General features: G+C 35.0%; 1 protein-coding gene across 1 annotated transcript in view; it reads right to left on the reverse strand.

The window, feature by feature from the left end:
• AGTPBP1 (ATP/GTP binding carboxypeptidase 1) overlaps positions 1-12,751 on the reverse strand; it is a 174,692-nt gene that overhangs the window by 44,268 nt on the left and 117,673 nt on the right. The window contains 2 exon segments of the mRNA XM_072763282.1: positions 11,774-11,922; positions 12,007-12,093. Of these exon segments, the coding sequence (XP_072619383.1) occupies positions 11,774-11,922; positions 12,007-12,093 (236 nt within the window).

Genomic DNA, 12,751 nt, shown 5'->3' on the forward strand with positions numbered 1-12,751 from the left:
GAAAAATTAATAAATAAAAAACTTTAAAAAAGGAAATAATAAATAAAACCAAGACCTAGGTTTTTAAAATAACAGATTGGGTTTTGAGCACACACAAAAAAGGGAAATAAGAGTAACAAGCAAGCACACATACTGCACACATCATATAGAAATCTCTGCTAGTGAATTTTGAAAATGTAAATGTCATTTATATAAGACTATATATGTAAGACATAAATGTCAATTACCAAGTCTGCCATAATATGAAATAGAAAACTAGGGACACCTGGGTGGCTCAGTAGGTTAAGCATCTGCCTTCAGGTCAGGTCATGATCCTGCTGGGGTCCTGGGATCGAGCCTCGTGTCAGAATCCCTGCTCAGTGGGGAGACTGCTTTTCCCTCTACCTCTGCCCCTCTCCACAGAGAGCACATGTGTGAGTTCTCCCTCAAATAAATAAATAAAATCTTAAATGAAAGAAAGAAAGAAAGAAAGAAAGAAAGAAAGAAAGAAAGAAAGAAAGAAAGAAAGAAAGAAAGAAAGAAAGAAAGAAAGAACAAATGAACTAAATTAAGTCACAGATATCTGAAAACGTTATCCAGACACTACTCCTCCCACCCAAAAAGGGACACACATTCAGATAGTTCTAGAGGTACGTTCTTTCCAAATTTCATGAAGACATTTAAATGCTAATTAAACTACTCCAGAACACAGGGTGGGGAAATAAAAGCCTTTCCATTTAAGTGTTCAAAGTTAGCATTAGCTTGCTTCCAAAACTGGACAAAGACAGCCCTCCAAAAAGGAAACTGACTTGCCTAACTTAAAAAAGCCTTTAAACAAAATTCTATCAAAATTAGTTGTATATTAAAAGATTAATTTACATGGGAAAGTGAATTTATTTCTGAAACTAAAAAATGATTTGATAGTAGGAGCATTAATATAACATGCTAACAGCTCATAGTATTATATGATCAAATCATATTAATAAATGCAAAAATAAAATACTTCTGTTTTTTAAAAGCTAGTAAAAATAGAAATTCTTTACTGTGAGAAAGAATCTATACTCAAAACAAGAGCTAGTGTGTTTACTGTAAATACTGGCAACATTCATATTAAAGTAAAAAAAAACAAGGATGCCCAATGTCTCCTTTTTACTTTAAACATTCTCAATTTTCTATCTAAAACCTATGAAACAATGAAAGATACACAATATAAGGAAAAATTCTAGGCCCCTACCAAGAAAATCTACGGTATCAACTGAGAAACTATGAAAACTAGTTAAGAAAGTCCGATAAGGAGGCTGATTTTCAAGTGAACATATTAAAACTTGATAGCTTTCTTAACTATAAGTAGTAACAACTCTGAAAACAAGGAGTACTCTTTCATAAGAGAAACAGAAAACCACATAAAGTACTTAAAGGTAAATAGAAATGAACAGAACTTACAGCAAGAAAACTAAAAAACTTAAGTGAGAGCATAAAAAAATTAATAAACAAAACTATCCCATCTTCTTAAGCAATGAGAATATAAAAAATTCAGTTTCTCAAAAGAAAATCAATTTCTCTCAGATTATTATACAAGTTTCGTGCAATGGAAATATTTTAGCATTTGATGAAACTATTTGAATAATACTTAGAATAAACTATTCTGGGAAAATAGGCAGAAAAAATTCTTAAAACTGTTTTTAAAAAAGACTATAAGGTGTTAGCTGTTTTATATGGTCAAGTTACACAACAAAATGATACTAGAGCAACAAAAATATTACACTAGACAGAAAAGTCAGGATAATAAAAATCAAGTGGTACTAAAGCAACAAAGAGCCCCCAAACAAATGCTAGTCCACAGCTTTTGAAAATTGAGGTGTTTCAAACCAGAGGGGATAAATAATAATAATGACTAGGAGGTCAAAACAATTCAAGCTAGATTCAAAAAGTCAAGAAGCAGGCACAAGTAAGAGTGATATCTTTTACCAACTAGTTTCCAATCTGTTTTTACTTATCAGACAGGTTTTCTTTAAGAGCTACCACAGAGCAACCACATACAATGTATTCTAAGCAGTATTTCCTGCCCTTCTTTTACTAGAGGGTCAGGAACAGAGTTGCAAATGAGTTATAAATGTAAATATTTGAGAAAAAACCAATTTATTGACATTTTTAAAACCCTTTGGAGAAAGAATGGGTTCAGTTGTAGCTGCTTAACTACTTATGAAAGGATTAAGTTAGATCCCAAATGCATAGAATATACCAAAATCAATCCTAGATAGATTAAGTAAAATATAAACAGTGAAAGCATATTATCAAATGCACTTGAAAAAGGCTGAACTAATTTAATACTCCTACCAGCACAAAAAGTACCCCTTTTCCCTAGTTCATCATTTTCTTTGAGAAATTCTACTTGGAGGACTTTATGGCAAAGCAATAATCAAAAACATACACACACAAAAATAATTAAGGGTATCAGCTGCAGCAGAGTTTTCAATTCTGAAATGCTGAAAATTTAAATTCCCAAACTGCTATCAAAATAATCATTGTACAATACTCAATAGAATATTATATTAACATTAGTAGTGATGTCAGTGAAAGGCATGGAAGGATTTTTTACAAAATGTTGTACAGTAAAAATAGTTCTGAGTGAGTTTTCATACTGTAATCCCAATCTATAAAAAGATACAATTTAAATTTTAAATTATGTGAATAAGTTTGAGGATAGGTAACAAAATGCTAACCAGTGGATTTTTTCCTCTTCCTACAGATTCTTCTATAAATGTCCATTTTTTTTGTTTTTTTGTTTTTTTGTTAATATTTTAATTTATTTATTTCAGGAAGAAAGAGAGAGCAAGTATGAGAGGGAGAAACAGACTCAGGACTCCACCCAAGAACTCTGGGATCATGACCTGAGCCGAAGGCAGATGTTCCACTGACTCAACTATCCAAGCACCTCTAACAGTTTTTAATTTACCAGATTTCCCAAATTAAAGACCCTTGGCTTAGGGCACCTGGGTGGCTCACTCAATTAAGTGTCTCATTCTTGATTTCAGCTCAAACCATGATCTGGAGGTTGTGAGATCAAGCCCCACATCGAGCTCTATGCTCATTGGGGAGTCGGCTTAAGACTCTCTTCCTCCCTTCTCTCTCCCTTCCCTGCTGTTTGCTTATGCACTTCCCCTCTTCCTCTCTCTAAAATAAATAAATCTTTTTAAAAAAATCCACTGCTTGATAATCAGAAAAGAAATATTTACAACTGGCAGACAAAGATATTCCACTTTTGTGAATTTGTAACTAATTAATTATACACAAAAATATTCTATACAATAACGCTGATCTCAGCTTTACATAAAATAGAAAATAATTCGAAATGACTTAAATGTACAATAAAGAAAGGTTTAGATAGGTTATAGGAGAATGTCCATTTAAACTCTGTTTCAGAGGAATATTTAATGGACATAAAAAATGTTAACAATATAATGTCTGGGTAACATACAGACTGTAAAATTGCATGGGTTCCAAACCTTATTTTTTTAAATAAATCCCTATGTATATGTAGAAATCACACACTGCCTTATTTTAAAAAGGCTAGAAAAAAACAACAATATTAAAAGTGATTATCTCTGGATGATGCATTGTTGATAGTTTTAATTTTCTTAACACCACACTGTTACCCAAATTCCCTTGAAAGTTGAGTTTCGAAAGTATTATAAATACACAAGAATTTTGTGTGTATCACCCTTTAGGTAAAGGGCAAGGGCTAAGGAGAAGGGGAAATTTTAAAATTAAGCAGCCATCTAACCCAATGCTTTGATTTGGTTTTAGTTACAGAATTTTATTTCCTTTAAATTTAAAATGATACTAAATGAAGAGATTTTTAAATTTATCACATGGAAGTATAGGTTTTCAAAACACAGTAAACATTTTTTTAATTAAATAAATTTCAAAAATAGATAAGCACTGCTCCAGAATGTAAGCTTTTAATTTTATTTATTTATTGTGACAGAGAGTGAGAGAGAAAGAGAACACTGCACAAGTGGGGGTAAAGGGAGAAGAAAAGAGAAAATCTCAAGCAGACTCCCCGCTGAGCACAGAGCCCAACAGGGAACTTGACTGATCTCAGGACCCTGAGATCATGACCTGAGCCATAATCAAGACTCCATCCCTTAACTGACTGAGCCTCCCAGACACCCCTGTTAAGCTTTTAATTTTAAAAATTAAAATCTTTAATAAAGTTTAACGTAGTGAGAATACTATTTTATAAAAGTGAATAAATAACTAGTTAATAAAGATGTCATCTACCTATAGCTCTACAATTTGAAAATTATATTGACTATCATTTCAGGAATAGAAAGCCTTTTTAATACTTACATACTCTTAAGGAGAACCCAAAATACAAACATAATTCAATTTAATTGTCCTTTTCTCCTCTAAAATATGTTAGCATTATACTTACAAGTTAAATAGGGAAAACATGAGGTTCTTTATTTGTTGTAATATTCTAAATGAGTTTTAAATAAGGTAATTTTGAAAAATTATATGAAGATTTAAGGTCAAAAATAAAATTTTCTAAGAAATATGACATTTAATGATTACTAGGTATGCCCCAAAACCCTAAAAATAATGTGAAATAAATTTGTATCAAGAATATTCATATGACTCTTCATGCAAAAATAACCACTGACCCCTAAGTCAAAATATACCTATTTAAAATAATTATTTAAAATTAGATTACTTAAAACATTTAAAAACTTTAAAAAATGTTTATAACTTAACCAGACATTAATCCAGTCTACCTTACCTTCCTATAATTATTGCATTAAATCAGTGAATCTGACTAAAGCTTTTATTCCATACATGAAATCATCCAGAGTATACAATTTCCTATTTTCCACAAAAATAATGACAACGGAGTACAACCTCTTCATTCGTGAAAGCTATACTTTTCATAAATGCTCCTTAAAAAGCATCATCATATTCACACTTTTAATAACTTTTATATTTTTGCTGGTACAACACTAGAGTTTTTTAAAAGTGTCTCATGGGGAAAACCCAATGAAACCAAAAGTTGGTTCATTGAAAAGGTCAATAAAATTGACAAATCTCTAGCAAGAAAACACAATTACTATTATCAGGAATCTACAAGGGGGTGTCACTACAGACCCTGCAGACGTCAAAAGTAATAAGGGAATACTGTGACCAAATCTACAAACACACTTGACCATTCAGAAAAAACGGATCAACTCCTAAAAAAAGCACAAACTACCACATACCATGACTCACTGAAGCTATTGAAAAGCCCTAAAACTATTAAAAGAAATTTAGTTTGGAATTCAAAGACTATCAAAAAGGAAATCCTTCCAGACCCAAATGGTTTCACTGAAGACTTCAACCAAATGTTTAAGAATTAACACCAAATATACACAAGCTTTTCCAAAAAACAAGAAGAGGGAACAATTAACAACCGATTTTAGAAGGTCAGTATTACCATGACATCATGACAAAAGAGAGGGGGAGGGGAAAGACAGGGCAAGATGGAGGAAGAGTAAGGTCCCCAAGTCACCTGTCCCCACCAACTTACCTCGATAACTTTCCAACCATCCTGAAAACCTATGAATTCGGCTTGAGACTTAAAGAGAGAACTGCTGGAACCCTACAGAGAGAAGAGTGCGATTCTAACAAGTACAACTCGCTTTTAGCCACTCTGCACAGAGCAAAAGGACTAGAAAGAACTCACCACAAAAAAATCAGAAACAGTACTCTCTGCCAAAGAGTTACAGAATTTGGATTACAATTCGATGTCAGAAAGCCAATTCAGAAACACAATTATAAAGCTATGGTGGCTCTGGAAAAAAGCATAAAGGATTCAAGAGACTTGATGACTGCAGAATTTAGATCAAATCAGGCCGAAATCAAAAATCAATTAAATGAGATGCAATCCAAACTGGAGGTCCTAACAACGAGGGTTAATGAGGTAGAAGACTGAGTGACAGAGAAGACAAGTTGATCGCAAGGAAGGAAGCTGAGGATTAAAAAGAAAAACAATTAAAAGATCATGAGGAGGACAGCCCAGGTGGCTCAGTGGTTTAGCACCGCCTTCAGCCCAGGGCTTGATCCTGGAGACCCAGGATCAAGTCCCACATCAGGCTCCCTGCATGGAACCTGCTTCTCCCTCTGCCTATGTCTCTGCCTCTCTCTCTCTCTCTCTCTCTCTCTCTCTATCAGTCTCAAGAATAAATAAATAAAATCTTAAAAAAAAAAAAAAAAAAAAGATCATGAGGAAAAGTTAAGGGAAATAAATGACAGCCTCAGAAGAAAAAATCTACATTTAATTGGGGTTCCAGAGGGCGCCGAGAGGGACAGAGGACCAGAAAATGTATTTGAACAAATCATAGCTGAGAACTTCCTTAACTTGGGGAGTGAAACAGGCATTCAGATCCAGGAGATAGAGAGATCCCCGCCTACAATCAATAAAAACCGTTCAACACCTCAACATTTAATAGTGAAACTTGTGAATTTCAAAGATAAAGAGAAAATCCTTAAAGCAGCAAGAGACAAGAAATCCCTAATCTTTGTGGGAGGAAGCATTAGGTTAACAGCAGACCTCTCCACAGAGACAGGGCAGGCCAGAAAGGGCTGGCAGGTAATAATTTTCAGGGTCCTAAACGAGAAGAACACGCAACCAAGAATACTTTACCCAGCAAGGCTCTCATTCAGAATAGAAGGAGAGATAAAGAGCTTCCAAGATAGGCAGAAACTGAAAGAATATGTGACTACCAAACCAGCTCTGCAAGAAATATTAAGGGAGACTCTGTAAAACAAAGAGGAAGTCCAAGGAAACAATCCACAAAAACAGGGACTGAATAAGTATTATGACACTAAATCCATATCTTTCAATAGTAACTCTGAACGAGAATGGGCTTAATGATGCCATCAAAAGGTACAGGGTTTCAGACTGGATAAAAAAGCAAGACCCACCGATTTGCTGTCTACAAGAGACTCATTTTAGACCTAAGCCTGAAAATGAAAGGTTGGAGAACCATTTACCATTCAAATGGTCCTCAAAAGAAAGCAGGGGTAGCCATCCTCATATCAGATAAATGACAGTTTATCCCAAAGACTATAGTAAAAAATGAAGAGGGACACTATATCATACTTAAAGGATCTACCCAACAAGAGGACCTAACAATCATGAGTATTTATGCCCCTAATGTGGGAGCTGCCAAGTATATCAATCAATTAACAACCAAAGTTAAGACATACTTAGATAATAATACACTTATACTGGGAGACTTGAACACGGTGCTTTCTGTAATTGACAGATATTCTAAGCACAACATCACCAAAGAAACAAGAGCTTTAAATGATACACTGGACCAGATGGATTTCACAGATATTTACAGAACTTTACATCCAAACGCAACTGAATACATATTCTTCTCAAGTGCACATGGAACTTTCTCCAGAATAGAGAGAAACTTTCTCACATCCTGGGGCACAAATCAGGTCTCAACCAATACCAAAAGATTGGGATTGTCCCCTGCATATTTTCACACCATAATGTTTTGAAACTAGAACTCAATCACAAGAAGAAATTTGGAAGAAACTCCAACACGTGGAGGTTAAAGAGCATCCTGCTGAAAGATGAAAGGGTCAACCAGGAAATTAGAGAAGAATTAAAAAGATTCATGGAAACTAATGAGAATGAAGATACAACCGTTCAAAATCTTTGGGACACAGCAAAAGCAGTCCTGAGGGAGAAATACATTGCAATACAAATATCCATCCAAAAACTGGAAAGAATTCAAATACAAAACTTAACCTTGCACCTAAAGGAGCTGGAGAAAGAACAGCAAATAAAACCTACACCCAGCAGAAGAAGACAGTTAATAAAGATTTGAGCAAAAATCTCTATTTTCAATGAAATAGAGACCAGAAGAACTGTGGAACAGATCAACAGAACCAGGAGTTGGTTCTTTGAAAGAATTAATAAGATAGATAAACCATTAGCCAGCCTTACTAAAAACAAAAGAGAAAAGACTCAAATTAATAAAATCACGAATGAAAAAGGAGAGATCACCACCAATACCTAGGAAATACAAACGACTTAAAAACATATTATGAGCAGCTATACGCCAATAAAGTAGGCAATCAGAAGAATTGGACGCATTTCTGGAAAACCACAAACTACCAAAACTGGAACAGGAAGAAATAGAAAACCTGAACAGGCCGATAACCAGGGAGGAAATTGAAGCAGTCATCAAAAACCTCCCAAGACACAGAAGTCCAGGGCCAAATGGCTTCCCAGGGGAATTCTATCAAACGTTTATAGAAGAAACCATACCTTTTCTACTAAAGCTGTTCAGAAAGATAGAGATGGAATACTTCCAAACTCGTTCTATGAGGCCAGCATCACCTTAATTCCAAAACCAGACAAAGACCCCACCAAAAAGGAGAATTATAGACCATTATCCCTGATGAACACAGATGCAAAAATTCTCAACAAGATATTAGCCAATTGGATCCAACAGTACATTAAGAAGATTATTCACCATGACAAAGTGGGATATATCCCCGGGATGCAAGGCTGGTTCAACACTCATAAAGCAATCAATGTGATAGACCATATCAACATGAGAAAAAACAAGAACCACATGATCCTCTCAATAGATGCAGAGAAAGCATTTGACAAAATACAGCATCCATTCCTGACTCTTCAGAGTGTAGTGATAGAGGGAACATTCCTCAGCATCTTAAAAGCCATCTATGGCTTTTCTCAATGGGGAAACACTGGGAGCCTTTCCCCTAAGATCAGGAACACGACAGGGATGTCCACTCTCACCACTGCTATTCAACATAGTACTAGAGAAGTCCTAGCCTCAGCAATCAGGCAACAAAAAGAAATAAAAGGCATTCAAATTGGCAAAGAAGAAGTCAAACTCTCCCTCTTCGCAGATGACATGATACTGTGCATAGAAAACCCAAAAGAAAAAAAAAATTAAAAAAAAAAAAAGAGAACCCAAAAGACTCCACCCCAAGATTGCTAGAACTCATACAGCAATTTAAGAGTGTGGCAGGATACAAAATCAATGCCCAGAAACCAGTGGCATTTCTAGACACTAACAATGAGACTGAAGAAAGAGAAAGGAGTCAATCCCATTTACAATTGCACCCAAAAGCATAAGATACCCAGGAATAAACCGAACCAAAGAGGTAAAGGATCTAGACCCTAAAAACTACAGAACACTTCTGAAAGAAATTGAGGATGACACAAAAGATGGAAAAATATTCCATGCTCATGGACTGGAAGAATTAATAGTGTGAAAATGTCAATGCTACCCAGGGCAATGTACACATTTAATGCAATCCCTATCAAAATACTATGGATTTCTTCCGAGAGTTGGAACAAATCATCTTAAGATTTGTGTGGAAAGAGAATAGACCCCGAATAGCCAGGGGAATATTTAAAAAAAAAAAAAAAAAAACAGAGCTGGGGGCATCACAATGCCAGATTTCAGGTTGTACTACAAAGCTGTGGTCATCAAACAGTGTGGTACTGGCACAAAAACAGACACAGAGATCAATAGAACAGAATAGAGAATCCAGAAATGGACCCTCAACTCTATGGTCAACTAATATTCGACAAAGCAGGAAAGACTATCCACTGGAAAAAGGACAGTCTCTTCAATAAATGGTGCTGGGAAAATTGGACAGCCACGTGCAAAAAAAAGAATGAAACTAGACCATTCTCTTACACCATACACAAAGATAAATTCAAAATGGATGAAAGATGTAAATGTGAGACAAGAATCCATCAAAATCCTAGAGGAAAACACAGGCCACACCCTTTTGAACTGGCCACAGCAACTTCTTGCAAGATACATCCACGAAGGCAAGGGAAACAAAAGCAAAAATGAATTATTGGGACTTCATCAAGATAAAAAAGCTTCTGCACAGCAAGAGAAACAGTCAACAACAAAAAAAAAAAAATAAAAAAGAGAGAAACAGTCAACAAAACTAAAAGACAACCTACAGAATGGGAGAAGATATTTGCAAGTGACCTATCAGATAGAGGGCTAGTATCCAAGATCTATAAAGAACTTATGAAACTCAACAGCAAAGAAACAATTCAATCATGAAGTGGAATGCTCCACTTCCCTTGCCATCAGGGAAATAGAAATCAAAACCACAATGAGATACCACCTCACACCAGTGAGAATGGTGAAAATAAACAAGGGAGGAAACAACAAATGTTGGAGAGGATGTGGAGAAAGGGGAACCCTCTTGCACTGTTGGTGGGAATGTGAACTGGTACAGTCACTCTGGAAAACTGTGTGGAGGTTCTTCAAAGAGTTAAAAATAGAGCTGCCCTATGACCCAGCAATTGCACTGCTGAAGATTTACCCCAAAGATACAGATGCAGTGAAACATCAGGACACCTGCACCCCAATGTTTATAGCAGCAATGTCCATAATAGCCGAACTCTGGGAAGAGCCTTGATGTCCATCGAAAGATGAAGGGATAAAGAAGATGTGGTTTATATATACAATGGAATATTACTCAGCCATTAGAAACGACAAATACCCACCATTTGCTTCAACGTGGATGGAACTGAAGGGTATCATGCTGAGTGAAGCAAGTCAGTTGGAGATGGAAACACATTATTATGGTCTCATTCATTTGGGGAATATAAAAAATAGTGAAAGGGAATAAAGGGGAAAGGAGAGAAAATGAGTGGGAAGTATCAGTGAGGATGACAGAACATGAGAGACTCCTACCTCTGGGAAACAAACAAGGGGTAGTGGAAAGGGAGGTGAGGAGGGTTGGGGTGATTGGGTGACAGGCTGATGGGGGCACTTGACGGGATGAGCACTGGATGTTATGCTATATGTTGGCAAATTGAACTCCAATGGAAAAAAAAAAAAACAGAACACAAAAAGAAAAAGACAACTATAGCTCAATATCCACCATAGCCAAGTGGGTTTTATTTTTTATGGATTACAAAAAAAAAGGCTGTTTCAACATTCAAAACTCAATCCATGTAATATGACATAACAACAGTCTAAAGAAGAAGAAAGTCACATGATCAGACCAAATGATGCAAAGCATATGACAAAATTCAGCATCCATTCATGTCAAAAAAAAAAAAAACCTCAGCATATCGCAATAGAAGGAAATATCTTCAACTAGACCATTAATCTTTTAAAACTTGCAGAAAACTATAGCTAACATCTTAGTAAAGGTGACAAGGAAAGGTACAAGGCTTTGTGGTGATGAAGTATTCTGTATCTTGATTGTGGTGACTGGTTTAAGAATCTACAAATGTAATCAAATGGCACGAAACTCTGCGCCCACACTGCACCAATGTCAAATCCTCACTCTGTGATGCTACTACGGTTATGGAAGATGTAGCCACTGGAGGAAACCCAGTGAAGAGAACATGACACCTTCCTGAAATTTCTATCACATTTTTATGAGACTATTCAAACTTAAAAAGATTACTTTAATTCTCTTCTAGATGAACTAACATTAAAAACTAGATTTTATGCGGCATAAGTAACAAACCTTTAGTTATATTTAATTTGGATGAAGTCAAAGATATTCATTACATTTTAAAGGGTTTTCACAACAAAGGAAAGCTCAGCTTATTTCAGATTTTGCATAATAAATATGTGAATTTTGAGAACTAGAGAAAATCAAAGGAACACTGAACATTTTTTAAACATGTCAGTAATTAAAAAAAAAAAAACTTATGTCCTTCGGTTATGATGCCTGCATACCTTCTAAATTTGGGGAATAAAACATTTCTTACCATAATTAAATTGACTGTTGGACTTTTCACAGTTAATGATGTTAAACCGGTAAGCAACACCCGGTCGCATTCCGCTGACCTCAAAGTAAAACCACTGGTGATAATGATTGCTATTTATATCTGAGTTCAAAATAAGATCATATTCATTTCTGAAAACAGAAAATAAAGAAATCTGATGACAATTAGGAAAATATTTGTGTTTAGACAAAATGAGAAAATTTTAAATGACTTACTTTCTAATTTGAATTACTTTGCGCAGATTCCCAGATTCGAATTTGGAGTTAAACTTCAAAATATCTCCTTCTTCTGGAATGGCGTAACTAAACAGAATTTTTAAAGTGAGTATAATAAAATAAATACATTGCATGCAAACACGTGAACAAAAGATAAATAAAACTACGCTACAAATTAAAAATATACCACCTCATGGCGACCTCACCCATCTCATTATTATGAAATACCATTATAAACCAAAAATTATAACCACACAAGCAAAACACAAACTCTGGCTAACATTTATAGATTTAAAAATTATAATTATAGGTGGAGATTTGTTCCCACATTTAGAGTGAATGTTAATCACAAGAAATTTTGCCTCACTGAAGAAATGTCATTCCTAAATACTAATCATATAAAAAGACCAGATATATTTTTTAAAATTCATATTACTGAGTAGCAATAATTCTAATTAAACTATGTGGTTCTCAGGTGAAAATATTTTAAGTTTATAGAGCTCTATGACATAATAGATATTATACAGTCCGGTTTCTCTTCAGATCATATAAATCTTTCGCCTTTTACGTAACAGATATTATCTATTAGTGCCAAAAAGGTGAAGGTTTTGTCTGCACTTTACATAGTCACTACTTTAGTTAAGTATTTACTGAGTGCCTATAAGGTACTATATCTGGTTTTAGTTGTATATCTGCTCATTTCCCTGATTAAATACCAATTCTTCCTCTTCTGGAGCTTACATTT

Source organism: Vulpes vulpes, chromosome 1, assembly GCF_048418805.1.
Source record: "Vulpes vulpes isolate BD-2025 chromosome 1, VulVul3, whole genome shotgun sequence".
Lineage (NCBI taxonomy): Eukaryota > Metazoa > Chordata > Mammalia > Carnivora > Canidae > Vulpes > Vulpes vulpes.